This window comes from Mesocricetus auratus, unplaced genomic scaffold (assembly GCF_017639785.1).
Source record: "Mesocricetus auratus isolate SY011 unplaced genomic scaffold, BCM_Maur_2.0 Super-Scaffold_100006, whole genome shotgun sequence".
Classification (NCBI taxonomy): Eukaryota; Metazoa; Chordata; class Mammalia; order Rodentia; family Cricetidae; genus Mesocricetus; species Mesocricetus auratus.
The window spans coordinates 51394082-51420689 of NW_024429190.1; the positions used below are offsets into that span (position 1 = coordinate 51394082).

Here is a 26608-nt window from a genome sequence, read left to right on the forward strand (position 1 = left end):
ATACACAAGTTCTTTGTCCCCTTGGTCTTCTCCCAGTGCAGGGGAGTGATGGACTTGGTGGAATTTCCACGAATGTAAAGGTTTGAATAAAAATGGCCCCCATAGGGTTGTATAGGTTGTATATTTGAATGCCTAGTCACCAGGGAATGGCACTATTTGAAAGGATTAGGAGCCTTGTCCTTGTTGGAGAAGTATGTTACCAGAGGTAACATACTGTGAGCCTGGAATCTCTCACTCATCTAGGAATCAGGATGTAGCTCTAGCTCTCAGTTACTGCTCCATGTTCCCTGCCATGATGATAATGGACTAAACCTCTGAAACAGCAAGCAAGCCCCCAGTTAAATGCTTTCCTTATAATGGCTTCCTTGGCCAGGGTGTCTCTTCACAGAAATTAAACAGTGAATAAGACGATGGGCTCTTGTGCTTCCTAGAACATTAGAGCATTGAGCATTTCTCTTTCTTCTGTCCTCAGTATTTCTCTTCCAATGTCCCTTAAGCCTGAAGCAGAGCATGTGTCTCAGGTATCTTAATAGAACACACATCCCTCATAACATTTCTCTGCAGCATCTCTCCCTCATCAGGGACCATACTGCATCTTCTTTTGCTTTCCACAGCACGGGCAGCATCAAGCACCCTTTTTTCCCAAATACTGCCACTTCTGTGTTCACGTCTTCCCATGCTCTAGGCTCCTACTTGAGCTGCCTCTTCTCATTTGTATTCTCTCCCATAGAGAGTACACAGACTACAACACATTGATCACTGGCCAAAACTTGTGCCTAGTCACCCCCTCTGAACGCCTTCCTGAAGATCTGCCTGACATCTTAGATGTCCCCAAATGCCAAGTTAGACACGCCTGATCTTTCTCCCAATCTAAATGCATCTCTGTGTTTCTTTGTTCAGTAAGTGTTTTGCCTTTCTCCATCTGCATCCTGCTGTCTCAGCCCAGTCACTCTCTGTGACCTGCACCAAGGATTAATAAGGCAGGGACAGGCATCCCAGTGGGTGGCAGTGCAATACACTGGATACAAGAAAAATGTTCATTCATGTTTACAACGTAAGTAAGAGAAAGCTTTAAAGTGCTGCTCATTTTTAGGTATGACAGGGTGCTGATGTGGTCCATTGATTCATGCATCAGAGGGTTGGAGTCACAGTGACAGACTCACAGAAACCCAAAAGGAAGTAGAACGTTCTGTCACATAGTGGAGTTACTCCAGGAATTTACTCAGTGCATCACTGATCAAAAGCATTTGAGCACGTGGATCAATGGATTCTTTTATCTAGTTTTCATTTAGTGGGTTTTCAAAGCTTGAAAAGACTCCATTGATGTTCCCCAAAACAGATTGATGATTGTTAAGGATCACATAAAGCCAGGAGGACCAACACTTCTACTCCCAGTATGAAATCCTCATATTTGCTGCAGTGCAATTCTTATTTTTACCTCTGGATTGATGGTGAAAGTTTTAGTAGATTTGCCAACACTGAGAAGATCAAATATGATTTCTTTCATTGCAAAATCCAAACGTTCCTATGGAAAGAAATTAGGTAATTAATAAATCATTGTCTCTTGCTAGAATGTAATGGAAGTTATCTCAGAAATATATTATATATATGTATATATATGAAACAACATAGATTTTTATCCTTAGAAAGTCTATAAATCCAAATGAACACAAAACAAATATATATAATTATATACATATATGAAACAATATACATTATAGATATTGGAAACATAAATATTGGAAATATATATTATAGATATTGGAAGCAATATGTTTTTATATGGAAGCAATATATACTGGAAACATAGATTTTGCCCTTAGAAAGTCTATGAATCCAAATGAACACAAGACAAGTATCTAGACAGCGGTGAGGGTCAGAAGAACAGGACCCCAGAAAGTATCTCAATGGAAAAAGAAGCTGGCAAAGATGCATCAGCGCCCACAGTACAGGGCTAACAGACTCTTGCAGGAAGGTGACTCAGCTGAGGGCACAGGTACAATTCTAGAAATAAGAAACGGTGAGCAGTGCAACTTAACAGCATTGCTTTCTGAACACAAGACCAAAACTGAAACTTGATTTGTTAAACTATTTCCTTGTTATTCTCAATAAATTATCATTTCCTCGAGGTTCCAAACATAGACATGCATTCACTTTAGTTAAATGTTCCTCTTTTTTCTTTTCTGACTGTAATAAAATAATTTGATGGGGCTGGAGAGATAGATGGCTCAGTAATTAAGAGCAGTGGCTGTTCTTCCAGAGGTCCTGAGTTCAATTCCCAGTAACCACATGGTGACTCACAACCATCTGTAATGGGATCAATGGCTCTTTCTGTACATGCAAATAGAGCACTCACAGCTATAAGTAAATCTTAAAAAAATATTTGATGATGGATCAACTACACTATCTAGCTTCATTCACAAGAAACACAATGAAATTTCCTGGAACCAGCATTTCCCTGAGTTGTGAGGGAACACCAACTTATTTCGCAGGACTGTTCCAGACAGAGACATGACTGGGAACTTTTAATAAACTTCTAGCAAACTTTCTATTCTGCAGAGGCTAGGAAGCTAAAGTTACACTTCAAGGAGGAGGTTTCCACTGCTGACACAGGAAGAAAGGCCTTCACCTGAGCTGTGGAGCCACAGCAGAAACAGCATGGTCCTCAAGCATCCTCACAGAGGAGGGCTCCTACCTCAGAGCTCTTCGATTCCGATCAAAGTGGCAACTCCCTGACAGCCCGGTACTCTCCCTTGCTTGGATGAGAACTGATTTTTCTGTCCTATTTGGTGAGCTCTCCCTGGTCCTTAAAAGTTCCCTTTGCTTGAGCTACAGTAGGTTCTAGCATGTGTGCTCATGTGAGCTGTGGAGACAGTGCGGCGGGCTTACGACACAAGCATGAGGAAAGGAGTTCAGATCCTCAGCACCCACATAAAAAACTGCTGTGCAGTTAGCATATTCTGACAATCTTAGCCCTGTAAGACACACAGGAAGGCCCCATGGGCTCACTGGCCAGCCAGCGTAGCCAATCAGTTTCAGGTTCAATGAGAGACTCTGTCTCATAAAATAAGTGGTATAAGTCAGTGAGATGGCTTTAGTAAATGAATGTGCTGTAATGGTCAATTTTATGTCAACCTGACACACGCCAGTTGTCATTGTAGAAGAGGACATTGAGAAAAGGTCCCCATCGGATTAGTCTGTGGGCAAGCCTGCTGTGGTGCATTTTCTTGATTGATGATTGATATTGGGGCACACAACCCTCTGTGGGCGGTACCACTTTTGGGCAGGAATCCCTGAGATGCTGTAAGAAAGCCTGCTGAACAAGCCTGTAAGCAATCCTTGTCTTCTGCATCAGTTCCTGTCTCCAGGTTGCTACCTTGAGTTCCTGCCCTGATTTCCATTCATAGTGGACTAGGGCCTGAGTTGAAACAAACCCTTTTTTCTCCACGCGATTTTGGTCAGTGTTTTTATCACAGCAATAGAAACCCTAACTAGGACATGTGCTTGTTCCCATGACAATGTCATCACCACACACACACACACACACACACACACACACCCTAAAGTTTCAAAGACAAAAGTGGAGAAGAGCACAGAGTACTTGTCGTGGATCTCTGGTTTTCATGCACACATGGGAGCGCACGCAAGTACATACAGTACACATACAAGCCAAGATTACTGGGGCACATTTATTAGAACTATCATATACTTTCTCAACCCTCCCTCAATTAAATTTGTATCCACCTATGTGGCTCCTTCCATTCTTCATCATACACAAAATTATCATTACCATCAAAACTTTCTAAACACACTTGCTTTTCACTATTGAGCAGCATTAATATTTTTGAAAACATGCCTCAAAATGTGTAGGAAAACAAAAGCCTCCACTTATTAAAATGCTTGCCCTTGCCAGCCTGTGCAAGAGGGCCAATGGGGTGAAGCACCCACCTGAGCAATGAACTGGATGATCTTCACAAATATGTTGAGAGGGGTGTCACGGGGGACCACACTGCGAGAGCCTTTCGGGAAAAGGGCTGACACTATGCTCATCAGGCGACTGTGGGTGGAAAAGACGGCTTAATGACCACAAGTTCGTAATAACACTGCCACGCTCGTGAAGAACTCCTCCTGCTCCTTATGCCAAGGGAATTCAGATTCCTCTCCACAGTGCTTAGGCAAATTCCACTGGGATGATGGTAACAAGTTCTTACTTATTTCTCTGAGAGCAGTGGACAGTGCTCGGAGCCCTGCATATGCTAAGTGCATGTCTATCTCTTAGCAATACCCTACCTCCAAGGCTTTACTTTAAATTCACTTTAAGACATGGCACTCACCTTTGAGTTACAGTATTGCTCTCACACTTTATTCTAATTACATAAACCCACAACAGTCTATACAAAGACTCCAGGGCAACTCGAGACATTTTAGGGTCTTTATTCTGTTTAAAAACAAAAGAAAACAAGAATAAGCTTATTAAGAACACTGGCAAACACTTAAGATCAACCACGTACTCTGACATCAACTGAAAGCCCCCCACACCCTCCACTCTAAGAAGTTTAAATGTGTCAGTCTATATTTAGTTGTGCTAAGTATAGATGGCTCAAAAGTGAACATCAGTAAAGCACCTGAACTCTTCTTTACGTTCCAAAATAAGATGCAACATTAGAATCCTATCAACATTTCAAAATGATACACATATCATGAAACTACTTGATAAATGGTTCATACCACAATACTGACACAACCAAGGGACCACTCGTCTTTAATTCATTTGCAGCACATAGGTAGATCAAGTTGGAAATACCAAATAGTAATGGTCACTTGCATTTGTGAGATAACAGTAAAAATTAGTGAGCACATTTTTGTGAGAGATGCTAAACCAGAGATCTGGGAGCCTGATGTCCTTTTGTCACTTTGTCTAAGTTGTGATGTCCTAATCTTTAACTGGAGGGAGGATGGTGTCTACCTCACAACTCAAGAAGATCACAGTCTACAAAGTGCTGGGAACAGTGCCTGCCACACACAGAGTATTTACTCAGCATTAGGTGAGCTATTCCTAATTTCTATGTAGAATCAGATTATTTAAATTATCTTATGATTTACAATGAGAAAACTCTTATTTCAACCAGTTTTATCAGTGAATTTCCTCCTCACTTTAGCTGCTATAATGACCACAGTCATAAAATGAGATAGTATGAATCTTGAAAATGTAGCAAGAAACACTTATATATCTACTGATTGACGGCTAAAAATCTGTATTTTAAAATATTTATCCCAGAAGATTTCTATATTGTTAAGCAATTACATATAGTAACTAACAAAGAATTCTTTAAGACAGAGTCTCACTACATAGCCTTGCCTGGCTGGCCTCGAGCTAGCAATGTAGACCAGGCTGGCCTCAAACACAGAGAGATGTACTCGCCTCTGCCTCCCAAGCACCAGGATTAAAGGTGTGTGATACCATGTCCAGCAAGAATTCTTAAAGCTACTTCACTTACTTCGGTAGTTCTATTGTTTTAAGGTTTAGAATAACAGACATCTACTACAAATAATTAAAAACAATACAAAAGAGATGGAGGGTGTTTTATAATAGACTTATCCACTAGAGATCATAGAGGTTTTGCATGTATCTACAGAAAAATGACAGAATTAAGACTGGAAAATCCAAATATTCTCAACACCAATCCCTTGGTCCATGGCAGGTTCCACAGCAATCCCAAACTTCAAATGCTCCCCCTAGGAAGCTTGCTGTTTGCTACTTAGTAACCAAAGTTGCAAGTAATTCATGAATATTACTAACCCTAATGAACAAATTTTTGTAATAATGTCTTCAATAAAGCAAAAACTTTCCTATCTACCCTTTAAATCTGATATATCAGATATCATAATATGATGCCAGCAAGAAATTAAGAAAATAGGGGAAGACAGACAGCATAGAAGACAAAGAACCCTAAAAGCCTTCTGAAGGACTCTATGATGGTGGCTACCTAAGATGGTATGTTTGTGGAAATCTACAGACAGTGGAGCACTTTATAAATCACAATAACAAATAATGGTGGTGGGAGGAGAGAGAAGAAAGAGAGAGCGGGAGGACGATAGGAAGGTCATTAATTTTTTTGGAATATTAATAACATACTAAACTGATCCAGGCCTTAAACAAAGATGTTAATTGTGTAGGTAAAATGTTTACTAATCAGATCAATCACATTGTTACATAAAAGTCTAAGGACTTTAATATTCTACAAAGTTTTGGCACATCAGTCAATTATGAACTCTACAGCAACCACTTTAACATGTGTATTCATTTTTTTCTATTGTGAACTTAAAAAATGTCTTTGTTAGAAAACCTAAACCAATATCACAATAATTTAAAAACCCATTCATCAAAACCAAAAGGAAAAAATCAAAGCTATTATATCTCCTTAATTTCATTGGAATGCATTTTTTAACATCTTCATTTAGAACAGTTGGGTAAAACCTGGAAACCCCCATAATCGGTCGGTCTCCACCATCACCCCCATCGCTACAATCCATCTCCTTGGGGCTGCAATAACGGCAGACCTTCTGAAGAGGGCGCCCTCTGTGAGCGTTGCTTCCACACACAGCAAAAGCAGGTTGGGGTAAATACTTCAGACATGCAATGCAACAATGGGCAAAGGAAAAGAATAAATGCCGCTCTTAAAGAAAATAAAGCGATACTTTACTTGGTGACGTCAACACAACTCACCTGCAGTGTTTCTATTTGTTTTCTGATACTGTTGTTAGATGGCATCTAAATAAAGCAACGTGAGACAGCAAACATAAACATGAGATGCAGCACATGCATGTTAGATGAAAACAAGCACAAAACAACGACAGCTCCTCACCAAGGTCTCTATTTAGAAGAAATCTGACATTTCCAAGCCAGTGGCCAGAATGCTAAGGAAAAAAAAAATCCCAAAGTCTGGGTATCCTGGAGCGTGCCTAGCACACTCAAGCTAGGAGAAAATGAAGATGTTTCACTACCTAATTTTTCTCTCAGAGGCCTACTGGTTAAGTTCAAATGAAAGAAACTACATATAGATTATTTGGGGGGTAAATCACTACTATTTTTATTTGATCCCTACTCTATTCCTCTGTCTCTTAGCAATTCTTCAGAAACTTTAAAATTGGTATTTATATTCCAATTGAACCTAAACAGATTAAAGATGGAAATGTATCACATTCTTGTTAAGAGAAAAAAATTTAAAAATTAACTGTTCAATGAAAATGGAGTGCCATCTTTCACATATAGCAATGGAGTCCATTTGTGACCACCAAATTAAGCATTGGGCATGCTAACTTCTTTATTTTTTTATGTTTTGGTTTTTCAAGACAGGGTTTCTCTGTATTGCTTTGGAGCCTGTCCTGGAACTCGCTCTGTAGATCAGGCTGGCCTCGAACTCACAGAGATCCGCCTGCCTCTGCCTCCGCCTCCCGAGTACTGGGAGTAAAGGCATGTGCCACCAACGCCTGGCCACATGCACACTTTTTAAAAAGATTCTTTGCGTGTGCCTCTGTGCAGGATATGACTGTTGGCCTCGTGTGTGTGTGTGTGTGTGTGTGTGTGTGTGTGTGTGTGTGCGCATGAAGTTTGAGGCCAATTTCTAGAGTCTTCCTCCATCACTTCCCACATTAGCCAACCGACAGGCAGGGTCTCTCAGCTGAACTGAAGCTGCTGTTTTTGGTCTAGTCTAGGTGGCTCGTTTGTCCTGGTGATCAAGTGTTAGATTATAGGGAAGTTGCATTGCCCACTCAATATCTACATAGGTTCTCAGAACGCTAATTTGTGTCCTCACACTGCAACACTTTAGCCCAAGCCATCTTCTCAGACTGGTGTGGTGATTTCTTCTTCTTAAAACTGTATATTGAGCCAGGTGGTGGTGGTGTATGCTTTTAATCTCAGCACTCAGCACTCAGGAAGCAGAGGCAGGCGGATCTTAGTAAGTTCAAAGCCAGCCTGGTCTACAGAGGGAGTTCCAGGACATCCAAAGCTGTTTCAGAGAGAAACCCTGTCTCAAAAAAGCAAAAAGCTGTATAAAATTCTAAGTGCCTGGTAAATTCACTCTACTCATGACCCTGGATCATGATGTCTCTTAATATCCCAGAATTACAGCAAAAATGCTTCCTGAAAACACTCGGCGTTCCTCTCAGCACATTCCAGGACAGTGTGGCAGACTGGAAGGAGTGGGCATTATAAAACTGGATGACTGCAGATGCAAAGCCATCGCTAGCACTACTGGCTACTCACACCCAGGCTATTTAGCCTCTTTCTGCCTTTGCTACAGTAGAAATGACAAGATACAACCCACCTATCATGCAGTAAATACTAGAAAAATAAATCCTAAGGAGTGGTGGCAATTAAATGAAGAAATTGCAGGTGGATTTTTTTTTTCAAATCAAGATTACTTGAATCAGGTAACTGATTAGAAAAGGCATTTGATTTAATTTTCCAATAAATAGGAGAAATAAATATAACTTATTACAGTACACAACTAGCATAACATTTCTTAGAATGCTTAAAACTCCTTGTACATCTAAGCACAGAAGCCACATTATTGGGAGCTTCATGAGCTGGAGCCAAGTCACACAATTTCTGCTGAATAGAGCCTTAATGTAAGTTAAGGGTTAATGGCCAAGACAACTGTAATCCAAATAGTCATGCTATGCTAAGTGGCTCTTATCTCCATTAGCCTGGCAGATTGATATAGCCATTCATGTAAATGGACAATATATATGCCAGAACTATTAAACAGGAGGTAAGGGTTCAAAAACAGAAAACCAACAAAACACAGCATTTTAAATGAAAGCCTCAAGACAAAAAATAAAATGGGGGCAGGGTTAAGGTGCTGTGAAAATATTGTAAGTATGTTAGGTGAAAACGAAGATATAAAGGAACTTCAACAAAGCAACAGAAAGGTATGAACTGTCATGGAACAGAGCGCTCTCCCAGAAACATTAAATGCATGTCTTAAAAACTTTTCAGAAGAAATAAAACCCACTCAGAAAATGGCACATTCCCCTTCAGTGCCTGTGTCGTGTGAATGATCACAACAGGACAGGAACAATTACCACGTAAATAACTGACAGTGTTTATTTCCTGGTTATGAGATATAAGGGTTTGATCAACTTGATCTAGTCTTGGAGAGTTTCATGACCAAAGATCTTGTCTAAGACTATAAATGAATGTATGTGTAACAGGAAAAAAAGTCGCACATGTTTTTGAAGATCTTTGGTATACCTGACGATGAAGCCAAAACAGTTTTAAAGATAACTTACAAAGTAATGAAAAAGATAACTGAAGATTTCTCCAGGGCATTGTTCTTGAAGGGTGAAGGAGTCCCGTTGTTCACTGGGCCTGTGACCTTCATTTAACCTATCTGTGTCTTGGTTTTACTGTTGTCAAAACATTGGGCTTTCAGGATCCAATGTAACTTAGGCCAAGAGCCGGAAGGGGCATATCATGTCAGTTACATGTGTCTGATGTGCACGCAACTATGAGAAGAGCCTCGTCTAACCTGCATGCATCTGACACTCAGATGAGGCACAGTAGTAGCCCCCTCAGTGTTAGACATTAACTGTGTTCCTAGCTGAAGAGGAAGCGAGGATCAGCCTAGCAGAGCATCCTAGGAGGAAGAGAGTCTCTCCACAGGCTCTCACAGCTGAGTTGTCGGCACTAAGAAAGAGTAAGTATGGATGTACCAGACAGAGTTAGTAACAAGTACCCCTCCATTCAAGTTACAACGGTTTCAGGAGCTTGCAGGCTGGGGATGGATCTGGTCCCCTGTGTTAGGATCTGTCTGCGTACACTGACTGTCGAGGGCTTTCAGAGAGTTTACTATCAAAGCTTCTGCATGTTACTCGGGTTTGAGCCAACGCTACTGAACTTTCTTAAAAGACAAAATAAGTATGTGGAGGGTTTTGTGAGATTAAGTAATGGTTCACTCATAAGTCTTGATAATTATATCTGCAAGTAAATATCACTGCACCTAAGATGAGGTGGTGATCCTTGAAAATACCCGTTTCTGCATTGATACAAATGAATCAAGCAAAGGATTTATTAATTTCTACACTTGATTCCCTACAGAAATACAGACCACAGAAGAGTATCACAAATATATTATTCAAATGTAAAACCAAGCATAATGGAAGTACTGCTATTTACTGTTCAGTGGGTACGCAGAGCTGAACACACCACAGGCAGTGTCCACAGGGCAGAGGTGCGACCGTGTCTTACCTTTAAATGTGACAAACAGTTTTGTAGGAAAATATGCCAGTTATTTAAAAAAAACTGTTTCTGACTGACACACAGAAGACAGGTGATTAGTGGGTACAAAGCCTGTGAGAGACAGGGAAAAGAGAATTAACACCTTCACAGGAAGCTTCGGGATTCATGAATGATGGCTTCATTTATGCTCTCAAAGAAAAAAAATTAAAGACCGCTTATGCAGCTTTCCCATTTTCAATATGCGACACCATTTCATAGACAGCCAGGGAATGAGAAATGCCCCACTCCATGAGATCAAGTCCCGAAAGCAGAGTCTCCCAAGTCAGGACAAGTACTTCCTCCTCCCCAACTGTCCCATCTCTTCCCCACTGACTGTGTTCTGAACAGACCAAGGGACAAACTGGCATTTGAGTTTCAGCTGATTCTGGCCGAGCACATGACTACAGTGGCTTACTTTTCAAACACGTAAAGTGAGAGGGAATAATCATCAATGTCCTACTGGGACGGGAGGCTTAAAGTATGCCAAAGAATGCAAAGCACTTAGGGCCATGCCTGTCACAAGTAAGGGCCATGGTTATTTCTGCTCTAGTGTGGTCGGTCAATATTTGACCAGTTCTCCACACTTTTCCCTAACTGCAGAAGAGTAACGTGAAGTGGCTGGCTTCCTGGGGAGAATGTCATCAGCTTCAGCCTGGAAGTGATGAACTCACACAGGAATGGTTCTTAGAACACAATGCCTTCGAATACAAGTTTACGGTATAAAAGAATTTATGGTTTAATATAAAACCATATTACACATATACTGCGATATAAAATCTAAACACCTGTCAAGATAGGTGAACACTGAGCAGGAAGTCTGGAGAACCCATTAAACACAGAGGCAGTAAAACAAGAACAGGGCAGCTGGCAGACAGCACCCCAGGTGGAGCTCAGCCTGCAGGTATCTTGCAGAGTTACTCAATAAACTCTCACTCTCTTCCCTTCCCTTCTTTCTCACAGGGTTTCTCTATTTAGCCCTAGCTATCCTGGACCTCAATCTCGACCAGGCTGACCTCAAACTCACAGAGATCCTCCTGTCTTGGCCTCCCAAGTGCTGGTATTAAAGGCGTGCACTGCTATATGCCTGGCAACTTTTTTTTCCGCTTTAATAATAAAAAGTAGAAAATGTAAAATGGAACAGGAGTAAATGCATGTGCGAAGTCTGCCCTCTCCTACACTCTGAGTATTTACACTTCAGTATCTGCAGGAGCCATAAATCAATAACTACGAAGCACACAGAGATTTGAAACACTTCTGGGTACCAGTGAATGCTTCTTCCTGGAACTCAGTTCGAACGTAGTCTGATACAGCATCTCCACAAAATTTTTCAAACAGGGGACATTGACTTCATTTTTAACAGCCTAGGGAAAGAGTTAAGACAAGCAGAGAGAGACGGTTACTAACAATAAACTACAACTGCAGCATCATGAGAACTGTCTGTATTGTCTGACGTGAGTTACTGATTCACTGAGATTTACACAGAAGTCTTATGTACCAAATGTCCTGCTAATAGAGTGAACCTGGTCACCGGCCTGTAGAACATGCGGAGAGCGAAAGAAAGCAGACAGGAGGTGAGATCACAGCAGGGGCAGGGATGACAAGCCATCTGTGTTCCCAGGAGGACTCAGAGGCCTTTCAGATGAACTCTATCAGGGAATGAGCTCTAAGATGAACCCAGCTCATTTATTGAACAAGCCTCCTACTTAACCCTTCCAGCTTTGGCTCCTATGGCTTTGCCCCTGGGAGATGGGACAAGCCACAGCATCTCCCCAGCTGTCCCTAAACAGTCTCAGGACACCCATAAGGGGTGTCTGAGGTGCATCTTCCTTTAGCTTTTAGTGTATACTCAGTTGTCACCAACTCTCTCAAGATGGTACTTACATAATCACACTCTATTTAAGAGCTCAGCTCCCTACCCTGAGCCCATCTTGCCTTCTGTGCACCCACACAAGTTCTTCACGGGGCCTGCCATACATGACATCCTACATATGCTACATCCAAGTTTATTCTCTGTTTGCATGCCAGAAATAAGCCGAGAATCATACAGAATCTTTCCGAGCTTGCTGGTGTCTTGATTTTCTAATGCACAGCAGAGTTCCCAATACATAGAAAACAGTAAATAACAGAGGAATAAAGACAGGGAGAACAAGGGACGGGCGAGGCTGGCGTGGGCTCATGGCCTCGCAAGAGTTTTTAGGGAAGAGAGGAAGTGTGGGGATACCTTGATTGTACAAAGAAAGCTTGTCCAAAGATCAGAGAATGGAGCTTGCCACTAGCTAATCATAGAGGTCTGGAGGTTTGTACAGACAGGCAGGAGGTGAGATGGCTGGGTGGAGAGAGGAGATAAGTGGGAAGAACCAGGAACTTGATCTCTTGTTGGATGAGACGCTAAGGAGGTAAAGGTGGCTGTGGTTTGATCCTTCTTTTCTCTGATCTCTCGGCATTTTCCTCTATATCTCACTCTGGGTTTTTATTATTTAGACCAATTAAGAACTCCTCTATTTACAGGGAAGTATGTTTTTTATGTGACATATGGTATGAAGATGTGTATATACTTACAGCAGCTACGGGGATAAGAATCTCCACAAACAAACCAGCAAGTGCATGCTTTATATCCTTATCTTTTACTTCTAAGAAATACTGAGCACATTCCTTGAAGGAAAAAAAAAAGGATGTTTAGATTGACAAGAGGTTAAAGAATCCGTAACACCACATTTTCACGAACATTTGCTTATTTTATCACAAAGCTAAGGACATGACGGCTTGAAGTTAAAACAGAGTCACTCCACTCCAAGGACAGTTATCTCACATGGAATTAAAGAGGGAAAAAAAATCAGTAACGATGGCATTCAAAGGAACAAGAACAGCCAGTGTTGGGCGAACTGTAGCTGCCAGCCCTGAGGATGACCGTCACCTGCATGAACTGAAATGATGCTTCGAAGTCTTCCAGAGGGTACATCTTCACTCGGAAAAACTTCATCCCCATTATCAGGCTGATGACGCTTTGAACCACATGCGGGCTCTGCTCCTTTTGTCGCAGCTCTTTTAACTCGGTCACGAACTTCTTCCTGACAGCCTGAAACCTGTCATACACACAGAGACTTCGTTTGACCAGGACCAAAACCACTAACTTCCCATAGGACCTTTAAGGTGAAATCAGAGGATATATATCCTGAAGGACACCTTTCTCTGCCTTCATCAAATGACCAGAAAAACACAGGCAGTAAAATTCAGGCTAATGTATTCTGGGTTTATTTTAAAGTCAGGAGCTCCTAAAGGAGAAACCATAGAGGATATTCTCTTGTGTCATTAATACATCACCATTACTATTTATTGTTAACAATAAAATAACACCAAATAACATCCTTAAAAACCATCACCACACAAATGAGGTTGTCTCCAAATCTTAAAGCCCTTTTCTAAGTTTCTTATGATAGATACATGGGGAACAGATCGGGAACTACAAATTAATTCAAAGAGACAACCAATCAATTGTGGAGTATTGATTAGACCTGAAAAATTACAGAAGGGTGCTGATCTTCCTAAAGGATCAAATGGCCTGAGAAATGTGAGCACGATCCTGAATTCAAATCAACAATCATTGTGACTAGCATTTCTCTGCTTACATTTTAAGAGGATATCTAAAGCCAAGCACTCTGGCACATGGATGGAGTCAGAGGCTGGGACAGGAGGACTGCTGGGAGTCTTGAGGCCATTCTGGGCCTAGCTTATGGCAGTGAGATCTGTCTCAAAAAAAAAAAAATACAATGCCCCCCCCCCCAAAGAAAACCCAATCCCCACACCCTTAAAACCCCACATAGGAATAAGAAAGACTGAATTGAAACCATTACAATAAAAGAAATGTTCTAGACAAGACAAGACCCAAACCTTTGTCAACCTCCCTCCAGCTCCTTAGTGGAAATGTGCCCTGACCCCAAGCCCCATGAACACTGAGTCTCTTGTGCTATGACTTTCTTCACATTTCCCCATGCCCCTCCCACACACTCACTCACTCACACACACACACACTCACTCCCCCCCACACACACACACTCACACGAGTAGAAGCCTTGCAACACTGCTCTACAGTGATGTGTTTCTTTCTCTCACAACTAAATGAGTGAGGTTATTACCACAAATTTCCCAGCCATTCAGAGTCCCTATCCCTACCACAGAGAGTTAACCTGGCCACATAACTTTTTTTTTTTTTTTTTTGGTTTTTATGAGACAGGGTTTCTCTGTATTGTTTTGGAGGCTGTCGGTCCAGCCCGGCCTCGAACTGACAGTGATCCGCCCGTCTCTGCCTCCCGATGGCTGGGATTAAAGGCGTGCGCCACCACTGCCCGGCCTGGCCACATAACTTAGCACTCTCTCTCATCTAGCTTGCTGTTGTATTATTTAGAATTTCTGATTGATGTTTCTAAGACTGAGGCACATTTTCAAAAAGCCCATGTATTATGAGGTAAAGAAAAAGAATACTACGGCTTATACCTAGGATTTTGCATCCTTTCAACTGAGTTAAGGAGCTGGTGTTGGCTAAGTGGGAAGGAGACACTAAGGTGCTATTTTGGGAGGCTGGATCAACCCAAATACTCAAACTGTGTTCCGAGTCTTATGGCATGAGCTACACAAAGGGTCTCCAGTATAAAAACACACTAAGATGTACTAAATACTGTACAGTGCTGAACATTAAATGCAAATTGGGGGACACTGATGACAATTAAGCTTGCCTTCTTAAGAATTTACAGTGTTTGCTATGTGGTGATTTCAGGGCCAAAGACTCTACAAAACCCACCCAGATAAAGGCAAACTGATACTAGTCCTAACACTAGCCTCACATCCTAACACCTTTCCCAAGAGCAACAAAAGCAAACCCAAAAGCTTCCAGTTTTGGGAGCAAGCACAGATCCTAAAGATACACTGGAAACAATAAAATTAATTAGCTCCACCCACAGCTCTAAATGAGCAGTCTTTAAAAACATTTCTCATAGGATTCTTAAAAACTGGGGTGGAAGCAATGTCCTGACTCTTCTGGACTTCTGACTTGACTCAAATGAATAATACAAAAAACAGAACTAAATGGATGCAAGCTATGAAGCTGAGGAATGGGCATTGCTCAGGGGTCTCTATGTAGCTGAGGAATGAGCATTGCTCAGGGTCTCTTCGTAACTGAGGAATGGGTGTTGCTCAGGGGTCTCTATGTAGTTGAGGAATGGGCGTTGTTTAGGGGTCTCTAAGGAGCACAGTGAGCAAGGCTGGAACAAATTTTGCTTTACTTCCAAAGCACAGAACAGACAATGGTTTCTGAAGCTTACTTTGACTGGGCAAGAACGCCAATCACCTCTGCGTACAAATCTGCAATGACATGGACGTTCCCAGTGTTGGTTCCTGAATATCTAAAACAACAGAACAAACATGGTATCTTAGTAAATGTTTACTCTTAATACTCTTACTATTTCTTATCAGCAAGCCAGGTGTGGTGGCGCACACTTGGATTCCCAGGACCTGGGAAGCAGAGGCAGGAGGATGACAAGCAGTGTGAGGCTAACATGAGCAAAATAGTGAGTTCCAGAACAGCCTGGGCTACAGACTGAAAACCTGTCATCAAAGCAAAGGAAAAAACAAAACAAAACAAAACCAGAAAGAAGAAGAAAAATCAGTCATTAAATTCCTCATCAGAGTGCTGTAACATCTTCACCGAGTACTTACTTAAAGGATAAAAAAATGATATGAATTTTCTTCTGCATACATGAAATTTAACCTGATTCTTACAAATCCAATCCATGGGGCTATGAATGATTTTTACAAACTTTTTCCCTTACTTGGGAAAGAATAAAAACAATTGGGAGATAACTTCTTTGAACTCATTATGGGATTCAAACTTGAGATCCAGGCACGGTAATGCATGCTTGTCATTCAAGCATCAGGGAGGCCAAGGCAAAAGGACTGAGTTCAAGGCCAGTCTAGTCTGCACAGTGACCTTAAGACAGCCAAAAGTAGGAGTGATGAGAAGTGATTTCAAACTCTACTTAAATAGGCTGAATCTGGACTGTGAAAAAAGCAACAACCTGAAGTTAGTTAATACTTACCCTTCCTTGTGCTTAAAGTGCTTAAAAGCTAGGTTTAGAACCTCGTGAACTAAGGGGTCGGGCACAGGGTGAACAGGAATCTGGAATTTAAAGAAAAACATCATGTCAGGAAGGTGCTACTATTTTACACCTGACAGAGAAACATTAAGTCTGAGAACAGCAAGTTGGAAAGATTATGTAAGTAAGTCAGCCTTCCTCTCCACACGGGCAGGGTATGTGGCATTCTGCACACAGGGTGTAATCAAGGGAGGGGATCACAGCATGTTACCCACAAGCGGCAGCATGAGGTGCGGCTGACAGACCACCGATGAAAGCTCTCACTTCCGATGCTGTCTGCAGCCAGTGTGAGTTTCACTTTCTGGAGGGTTTCACCCTGATCCAGGTGTGAAAGCCTCTGAAGCCGGAGGAAGACTCTAACCATTATTACTAGAGACAGGATATCAATCAGTACAGAGATGGGGCAGCATAGAGAGGTTTGACTAAGTTGCTGTTCGCTGACAGGTGTTCTCCTTTGTATTCACCTTCCCATAATGCACTGGCTCTAGAACTCCAAAATCCTGTTCTTTTAAGCTACAAGTTAATACTCTCTGAAAATGGTATAACAACTTTTGGGTCTGACCTGTCTCTCCACATTCATTTCTTTCTTGTAAAGCCCTCCTTTTGCAGATATAGCAAATCCTTTGACCTGTCAGTCAGTCCCTTGTCAATTTAATTTGTAAGTCCCTAGTTATTAAAACTACAACAGAACAAAACCCTTTCTCTGTCTGGGAAAAAAGATTCATCTACATTTCTTTTCAGTTACGTGCATGTGCGTGTGAGTGCAGGTGCCCTTGGAAGTCAGCAGTGTTGGGTCCACCGGAGCTGGGGTTATAGGCAATTGTGACCTGCCCAACATGACTGCTGGGGATTGAACCTGATCCTCTCCATCTCTTCAGACCACTTTCCCATTTTTCCATAGTGCCAATTACATGCATAAGAAAACAGTAATAGTTACATTTCACTGGCTGATCTTCCTAACCAATTATGGATGAAGAAGTACTAGATGATAATAAACAGTATCATTATTTTAAAACCAAGTTCAAAATAAAAAACACTATTAAATGCATATAAAACATTTTTAAAATTAAGAAGCTATTTCAAAAATTTAACAGAACAGGAAGAAGAGGCCAGCAAAGGAATGAACTTGAAATCCATGTAATTAGGTTCAAAATATAGTTGGTAATCTCAGCAGTAGGCTCACATGTAAATAAACATTTAAAACTAACAAACACAGCCAGCCACAAAGACATCAACGTTAACTGTGTATCTTACGCAGAATCATGACTTCGCCAATTGACCTGAGGTCCAATGTGAGGAGAAACAAAACCACAGAAGCTTTAGATTTTCTAAAATCTTTGACAGTACCTATATACCAGAATTCCATTACTAAGGAGAACCTGCATGAGGACGTCCACATAACTGCATAGATAACCCCCCCTTACCATTTTCTATATATTCTGGGACTTCTCAGAACCACAAGGCCACAGGCTGCCGTGGCAGAAATATATACAGCTGGCTGGGAGGTGCCAGAGGGAGTGGTTGGCATTTCAGGTGAGGGTCCAATGACACTCCCTAACACCTCCTTCTATGAGGGAATGCCAATAGTCTACAGACCCAAGTTAAAGTCTCTCTTGCACTGCTGCTCGGATGAAGACGCCATAACGCTGGCAGGATAGCACTAAGCGACACTATTGAAACCTGGGTTTCTCTCTTCACTTGCTAGGTAAACTTGAGCTTCCAATTCCTCTATAGTGCCCGTGTAGTTTACGCCCACAATCTCCAGCCCCGAGAGAATGCACTCTGGGACATTACAAAGGGACAGTCATCCTGTCCACCTTTCTCTAAAGTTGCCATCTAGAAAAGCAATGCAGATGAAGGCATGAGTATAGGCTGGAGACACTGGAAGTCAAGTCAAGAGAAGGGGTATAAGAGGCCAAATCTCATGGAGGCAGATAGCATGGCTCTATTATTCCCCCACACCAATTTTCCTGTATTGGGTCAGCATCATATAGCAGAGCACCCAAGGGACCAAGGAGATTGTTGGAATCACTGCTCTGTCCTGTAAGTGTAGGTCAGTCAGGCCACTAATGCCATTATCGAATGCGTGCAAACATCTGCCACAAGGGGATGTCAAACCTCCAGTACACAAAACAAGATGTGCTTGAATGAGCAGTTCAACTCCAAGGATGCAATTCACCACTCCCAATGTTCATCATGCAGGCCAGGCCCAGATGTCTGTGACCTCAAAATTATGTGAGTCTACCTTCTGAGTGACTTGATTTGCAGAGAATGGGGTACACATCATGTGGTAAACTGTGCTCTGGTTACCCCACACTGATTTCCTCACAGTGATGTCTGGTGTGAAATGCAAGGTGCCTTAAACCTATGACTTCTTCTAGACGCTGTGTATTTGCTCTAGAGATTCCTGAGTTCCACCCACCTGAGCCAGGACAGCACCTGGCTGCTCAGAATGCACTATTACCCTACCCAAAGACCACCATGAGTGACATTTCCAACATGCCCACTGCAGTGGCGTCTCAATTTTGTAGACATCATTTATTCAACTTACAACAACAGGCTTACAAAGTAGGTATTTGCCCTCTATTTTGTACATGAGGGAGATGAATTTCTGGGGTTGGCTTTTCTCTAGAATATGCTATAGCCATAGTTTCTAAACTACAAAAAAAATGTATTTAAACAATGAAACAAATGAGGATACAATACCTGATCTATTTAGACTTATAGCCAGAAAAGAAAGATGGATGCAGGGAGAACAGATAGAGATTGCACTGAAATTTACAGCAGGAGATTTTACTTCCAGAACTGAACCATCTCTAACTCCTTATTTCAAGAGTGAAAACGACTTTAGCTAAATGGTCCAAAAAAAAACAAAAAACAAAAAACAAAAAAACTTAACCCGGAGCAGACTCTTATCAGCTCAGACAGAAAGAACTCTACCTTTGTGAGCAATATTCTCAAGTTTTTCATATCTAAAGGTTGCTGTGGCAATTTTTGTTTTACTCGGACATTCCAGAAAGGTGGAGGCAGTGTGCACCACACAATGCCCACCTCACAAAAATTTATCTTCTTATTGCATCTTATCACAAGATCACACTGAGACAGGAATGCTGGTGAGTACTGGGGCTCACTTCTGAAGAAGGTGGCCATGTTCCTTTCCTCACAGTGACATACAGTGCGGAACACAGCAGAAGGGGAGCAGACCCATCCTCCCTTCCCCAGCATGACAAACCACATGCCTTCCCCGGGGCTGTACACCGGCGTATCACATACTGCTGTACGTCCTAAAGGCTCAGCATCTGCCAACAGATGGAAACCTCTCCCCGGCAGGGTTTCCCACCTTGCTCATTGCCTCAAAGTCTAGATGAACAATGAAAACTCAGTATAAAACCCAAAGAATTTCAAAGCCCCTCAACGCTTGCATGTTGGTGAAACTCGATTGTTGGGCATCCTAAAGCTCCTGGTTACAATACTAAAGCCTACACAGATGGCCTTAGACACTCACTGCTCTTCTGAATGTATGTGTTCATGGAGCTTGGGTGTGAAAGTTGGGGCTTCTCTACATTATAATTAATTAGTGTTATTGTGTGGTGTATGTGTTTGGTGTATGTGTATAGGTGAGCACATCTGCCCGTGTGTGAGCGTGGGGGCCTGAGGCTGAGATAACCTCCTCAACCACTTCTCCAACACACTTGTTGGGACGGGTTCACCTCTGACTTGGATGTATCAATCCTACTACACTGGCAAGGCCAATGAGCTCCAAGGATTCTCCTGTCTCACACCCCCAGCGAGGGGTTATAGGTGCTTGTCCCATACTCATTTTTCAGATGAATGCCAGGGATCTGAACTCAGGTCCTCATGGTTACACAGCAGGTACTTTACCCACTGAGCCATCTACCCAGCCTCTCGTCATACTTTTTCGTTTAATATATTTTTTCTAATCTTGAGTTATCTTTGTTCCCATGGTGAACCACTGTTACTTAATCTCATTTTTAAATTAACTTACCTTTTTATACCAACTTGTTATGATTAAAACATTAATTTGAAAAGACACTGGCCATTTCATACCGCTCTTTTTTTTCTAAAAATAATAACTTTCCATTATTAAAGGCGAGCTTACAAATTTAAAAACAAATGAACTACGAAACAGTTGTCACCACATCATTACAACTAAGGGCTTTTCTGTAACATGAAGACAACAGAGAGCACTGCCTGGGAATCTCTTATCCACCAAGTACTACCAATTCAGTTCCCATGATGCAACAAAAGTATCCTATGCCCATCCTTTTACACAGAGGACAAAAGGCTAGTGGAAAACAACTTAGCCTGAGTCCCTGGCAAACAAGGCAGACAGCTGGGATATTAGTATGCGCCTTGGCCACCTCCCAACAGTGACAATGATCAGTTGGCACAAAGATTACAGAATCCTTCGTGTATGGGGTAGAGTTCAAAACATGGGCAGTAGTGAACATATAACTGTTATCCAGGGACAGATAACTTATACTACAAGGTCAAAGACTGGGTCATGTGAGTAGATTACTCTTCAACACTGAGCCCTGTGTACCCATACTGTGTACATCTACCGGTGATGACATAACAGAATCCAAGTCTAACATGGATCTATTATGCAGGATAGAAGCAAAAGCTCGAGTAAGGTCAAGATATAGTAAGTCAGTTACTCTGGGATCTACGAAAGTCTATGTCATTTTGACACAGGAAATTAGAAACATCTATTGTTTCTTATTTCATTTTTTACATGTTTAAAGGAACTCATTTAAAACACAAAAACAAATCTGCCGTTTTTGTGGAGAAGAGTCCCTACAAAGGGTTTGAGAAGTAGTGCTCCTACGTCCTCAGCCACTCGCTTTTTTGTGGCTGGGGACATCTGAACGCTGGCACGAGGTGATAGTAAAGGGTGAGGGACGGGCGCTGCTGAGAGAAACAATGTGGCATCAGAAACAGACTCATTATCAGAGGCGCCACACTGTTGTCTCATACCGAGTCCCCGCTAGCTATGAGTCAGCAAGGCCTTGTGCAGTGATCTTGAAAAAGAGCCGGCTAGAAAAATTTCTAAAAGGCCTGTGCTTCTTGGGGTTGTCCTGTGTTAGAAGAGCTGTGTGGATTGTAGAAGCTGAGACAGGAGGCTTGCAACTCTGAGAAAAGGGAGGGAGAGGGCAAGATGAGGGCAGGAGAGGGCACCCTTCAACCCCTCAATGTACACCACAGGCTACTTGTGGGTTGGAACTCTGAGGCCAGTACAAGTACAGGTGACTTTTGGTTGGAAAAACAAACCCAAACAACAAGACAAGTACCAACCAGAGTGTGGCATGGGATGCAAAGGAGAAAACCTACAGTGGGGTGGACCACAGAGAACAGTGTCTGGTGGAGAAGCTGCAATTCCTCGGCCTGGACGAGGGAAACCCAGTAACTTACTAAGAGAAGAGTGCAGGTCACCACCCTACCACCCATCTAAGCTCGGGGTTGTGCCAAAGGTGCACTACAGGGAGTGGGAACAGTGCACACACACTGCAGGACCACAGAAGTCAGCACAGACGTGATGCGGGCCATAGCCACAGAGGTTCACCAGGGCCTGCCAGTCACAGGGGTGCAGTCAAGTTCACCAGGGCCTGTCAGCTACAGGGGTACAGTTCACCAGGGCCTGTCAGCCACAGGGGTACAGTTCACCCACGGCCCATCAGCCACAGGAGTACAGTCCAGTTCACCAGGGCCCACCAGCTACAGGGGTACAGTCAAGTTTACCAGGGCCTGTCAGCCACAGGGGTACAGTCCAGTCCACAAGTGGCCCTTTCTCCCCACAGCTCTCCTGAGCAGTTACTTTGGCTTTAGCATCCTGGCATCCTGGCCACACCCAGAGATCAGAAAAGTCAAATCTGGCCTGTTAACACAGTCACACAGAGGAAATGTGATTCCCAGGTCTACTAAAACAACAACAACATCGAAACAAATGAACACCTTATAGAATGTATAATTTGACAAAATGGCTAAGGCGACTTTGACTGATGATGAACTCATTCATCTCTTTTATGTATTTGTTATACTTTTTATTTTCAGATTTCAGGCTCGCAAATAACTGCCTCTTCACATACAATGTTAAAAACAAACACAAAGCATAAATAATCCTATAATCCAAGTATATATCATGTTAACTAAATCAAAGTAGATTGCAAATTACCTTCAGACTTGGCATTTGCTATTCTTTTACATCTTATCTGAAGTAACAAAACAAACAAAAAAAAATGAAACTCCTATCCAAACACATCATAAGCAGAATGTGCTCTTTTTTTAAATTTTCTAATTTTCTTCTCTAACCACAGTCCACAGCTAAGAATACATGGATTATCCTCTAATAGCATATAGTGTTTTCACGACTACAAACATAAAAAATAAAAGACAACCTTCAAATACATACAAGAATATTGGTGTGCACACCTTTATTAATTTTCAACAGATGACATATCTGGCATTATTTATATCTTTACTTCCACCTCATGGAAATTAAGTGGGAGTAGGAAAGGATTAAGTGGCAGAATGAGGGACAGATGGTATTTACAGCTAAAAGTCGCTGTTTAACACAAATCCCATCCTGTTCATTCTTGAGAATATGACCCTGCTTCTTGGACGGCATGTGAAGGTACAAAGAATATGGACAGACAGGTGCAGAGCGAGCAAGCCCCAGGCAATGGAGAGCTGCGGAATTAAGTTAAATGACCTGGCTGCTGCCTGGGAGGGAATCAGAGATAACATCCTAAATGAAGGACGTGAGACCGGAAGGTGCGGGAGGCAGTGAGGATGCAGGCTTTTGACATATGAAGGCCCTTACCTGCTTTAGAACTTCAACCAAAACTAAACAAAAAATGAAGTCTACCGCCAGGTCCCGGCGCTCCAGGAGATAATCTCGCTCACGATGCTGCTCATCTCTGAAACAAGAACCCAACACGAGAACTGCATGGAGACTCCAGGTTGTAACAAGGCTACTGTGCGGTGGCTGTTTCTTGCCATTTACTGCAGTCCTCCTTAGCTCCAGTGAGCATGACTGAGTATATGTGAGGAGCGGGGTACTCAACACCAACTGCGATGGAGACTTTGCTTCCAAACCCCACTGCATGCATGGCATGCTCTGTCATCTGTAGACACTGGCTATTTACACATGTACTTCAGAAATCAGCTCAATAGAGGAACTGGCAAGAGACAAGTACTTCCGTTTTCATCTAGAAAACCTAGTAGGGCTTCACATTTCATTGGTGTCCCCCCCACCTTTTTTTGTTATGAATTAAGCAAACTTGCTAACGTTTCTAGAAGAAAACACAATGTGGGGCAACTCTCTCACACATCTAAGGTGAAACTTTACATGGGGCACATACCAAAGTATAGTACTAAGTTGCTAGCAATTGCCTGAATACAGACATTCTACAGAGCCCAAGACCCCTTGGGAAATTTAGCAGCAGAAGACAAGTTCTTCAGGTTCTAATTCTTTCGTTCTTACTGTGTTGCGATGCTACCCTTTACAAACATACAAACTGGGCCTTCTCCTTATCTCTGGCTGTCTTTGCAAGCTCCACACTGAATTCTGGGATGGCTCTCCTGAGAGCTCTTTCTGTCTGACTATCCTGGTGATGGATGCCCCAAGCCTACATTTCATACAACAGATGACAGAAGTTTAAGCATGGCTGGCCTTCATTCTTGGAACCACACACCTACACTGTTTCTAACTAAAGTAATCCATGCTCAGTAGTCAAGTGACACAATCTCACTGGATAACACTGTCTGTCACTCCCTCTGCTGCAAGTGTCTCAGGTCCAGGTAAAATGGAGTTAATTACGCCACTTACCCCTTAGATTTCGTGCTAGACCTAGGCCTGTACTCGTAAGATTCATCTTCGGTTCCGTTCTGGCGTCTGTACCAGTCAAACAAGGTTCGGAGTAAGGAAGGGAGACAGTGCTCGGCTACGGAGCTCATGGAGCTTATCAACTGAAAAGCAAGACAGGGCCAAATATAGCAACAGAAAACAGCATCGAGCAGCAACCGCCCAACTCCACCGGCCCCCACCTGGAAATGCACGGTAACTTAAGTGAAATAAGAGGGGCTGTATGCTAAAAGATGGGCCACGCCTTTACCCATGAAATGCAATAAAATCAGCTTAAGTTTTAGCCACAATCAAACTTTATGCCAATCCATTCGGTTTAGATCAGCAGCTTTCCATCTTCTGGCACACATGTGACACTTAATGTATGTCCAATCAAGTCTGTCTGCTCCACCCCTGGCTACATGCGTGGCTATCCCTGGAGAGCAGAGAGGTACGCAGGTGAGCCACTGCTTCCTTTCATGAGCATTCTGCCCACGCCTTCTTCAAATCGTTATCCAAACTGTTATCGTTAACTCCAAACTGTTATCGTTTCTGACTGGTAGGATTTGGAGACAAAGACTACATTGTGTGAAGATGGCAGAAAAGGCTCTATCATACCGTGTACTACTATGACACAGAAGTATCTAAGAGGAATAAACCATCACCTATTCTGCTAAACACATATATAATAAAACAATTCATATCACATACAGCATTTTCCCCATTAGCACACCAGTTAGCACTCATTTCTGGATTCTGATGACCACTTATTTTAAACAAACAAAAAGACCCAGAAAATTTCCTGAAAATGGCATTGAGTTAGAGTTCAAATCCTGACTATACACTCACTGATGAAGCCAGATGCTAATGTTCTCATTACTTCTGTAGTGGAGGAAGCCTTGGAAAGGACTGAGTAACTAGGAGTTACCTTCCTGTGTGTAGTTTCTTTGTGGACCAGTGTCTGCTCACTGAGTGCATATGGGAAGCTGGCTCTTAGGGAACGCGCTGTAAACACTGGTGCTCTGTGGACCCTCTCTTGGTGATGAAGACTTAGAAAAACTGTAGTCGGATCCAGCAGCACAGGAGTTTGGTGAGTCTCGGCCAGCCGCCCTAAGCAGGCTGCTTTATCCTATCAGTTCATCTAATCTGAGCATTCACTTCCTTTTCCTAGACACATTGTTTTGGAAGGCAGCCATGCTCACCACTGTAACACCAAGGCACCAACAGAAACAGTGTTTGGAATGAAGAGGCTGATGAACATTAGTGACACCAGATGCTATCTTAAATAACCAACATGTAATAAAATGATTATGATACAAGGGCGTGTGAGCCAATACATACTCTCGGCAAAGGGACAGAATTTATAAAAGAACAGACTTTAGATACTGAAATTCTACCTACAGGTTTCCAGGAAGCACAACAGGTGAAAATATGTTAAGGCTTGAAAGGTAATGTTAAATTATTAATGTTAGAAGTAAGGAAACATATGTAAAAATTCTAGATCCCAGGGCCAGGTGTGGTAGAACACATCTTTTAATGCCAGCATTTGGAAAGCAGAGATGGGTGGATCTCTGAGAGTTCAAGGTCAGCCTGGTCTACAGAGTTGAGACCAACCCAGAAATAAATAATAGAAAAAACTGGGACATAAGACAAGATGGAAGGATTTAGTTAGCTTCCCAGGAAGCCTTTCAAAGGCGCGTTAAAGACAGACGTCAACAATGGAAAGCAAAAACCCTTGACATGCTAAGTAAACAAAAGTCAAGCCAGTGCATGGCTCAATTGTGGGATATAGGATCGCTCAGCAGGACGAAGGGCTTTGTCAATGGTGGACACATGCAAAGTAGATTATAAGGACAGACACAGTTCTCCAAAGAAAGAATGTTCTCCCAAGTTACAGTACCTGGTCAAACTGAAGGTCTTCACCCCTCTGAAGAGACCTGGATAACAGTTTCTCCTATAATTGAAAAAAAATCAAAACGTTCAAATACAAAATATTAGAAGGCTGTCATGTGATCAACAGTTTAAACCTACAGTTCGTTTGGCTTTTGTTCCATTTTTCAGTAGGTTGCTTTAAAGAAAGGTAAGCTCCTATCTTACGCTCACCACAGCAGATGATTCAAACTACTCCCGTGCATGGGACTCCACAGCCTTTCTCTATTTATGACAATTCTTTGACCAAGAAATGAAAGTTCAACAAAAGACCTGCTTAAATTCCAGTTCAAATACCATCGCTCTGCTCTTATTAGCTTGGCTTTTTTCAACCAGTGCTGACTAGGTTGGGGATACAGTGATACTATGTGTGAGGCCATAGGT

The 26608-nt window shown here is 42.2% G+C and overlaps 1 protein-coding gene across 6 annotated transcripts in view; it reads right to left on the reverse strand.

Annotated features, from left to right (window-relative positions):
- Positions 1-26608, reverse strand: part of Fryl (FRY like transcription coactivator) — a 235955-nt gene that overhangs the window by 79809 nt on the left and 129538 nt on the right. For 4 of the 6 annotated variants that reach the window (XM_040747186.1, XM_040747184.1, XM_040747183.1 and 1 more), the window contains exons 3-14: positions 26196-26249; positions 24281-24420; positions 23273-23369; positions 16375-16454; positions 15601-15681; positions 13200-13368; positions 12845-12937; positions 11548-11646; positions 10256-10357; positions 4335-4438; positions 3949-4057; positions 1439-1525 (exon numbers count right to left, since the gene is read on the reverse strand). In XM_040747186.1, the coding sequence (XP_040603120.1) occupies positions 1439-1525; positions 3949-4057; positions 4335-4438; positions 10256-10357; positions 11548-11646; positions 12845-12937; positions 13200-13368; positions 15601-15681; positions 16375-16454; positions 23273-23369; positions 24281-24420; positions 26196-26249 (1215 nt within the window). Of the gene's footprint in view, positions 1-1438; positions 1526-3948; positions 4058-4334; positions 4439-6727; positions 6773-10255; positions 10358-11547; positions 11647-12844; positions 12938-13199; positions 13369-15600; positions 15682-16374; positions 16455-23272; positions 23370-24280; positions 24421-26195; positions 26250-26608 lie in introns of all 6 variants that reach the window. The other 2 variants (XM_040747185.1, XM_040747181.1) reach the window with 1 other exon arrangement.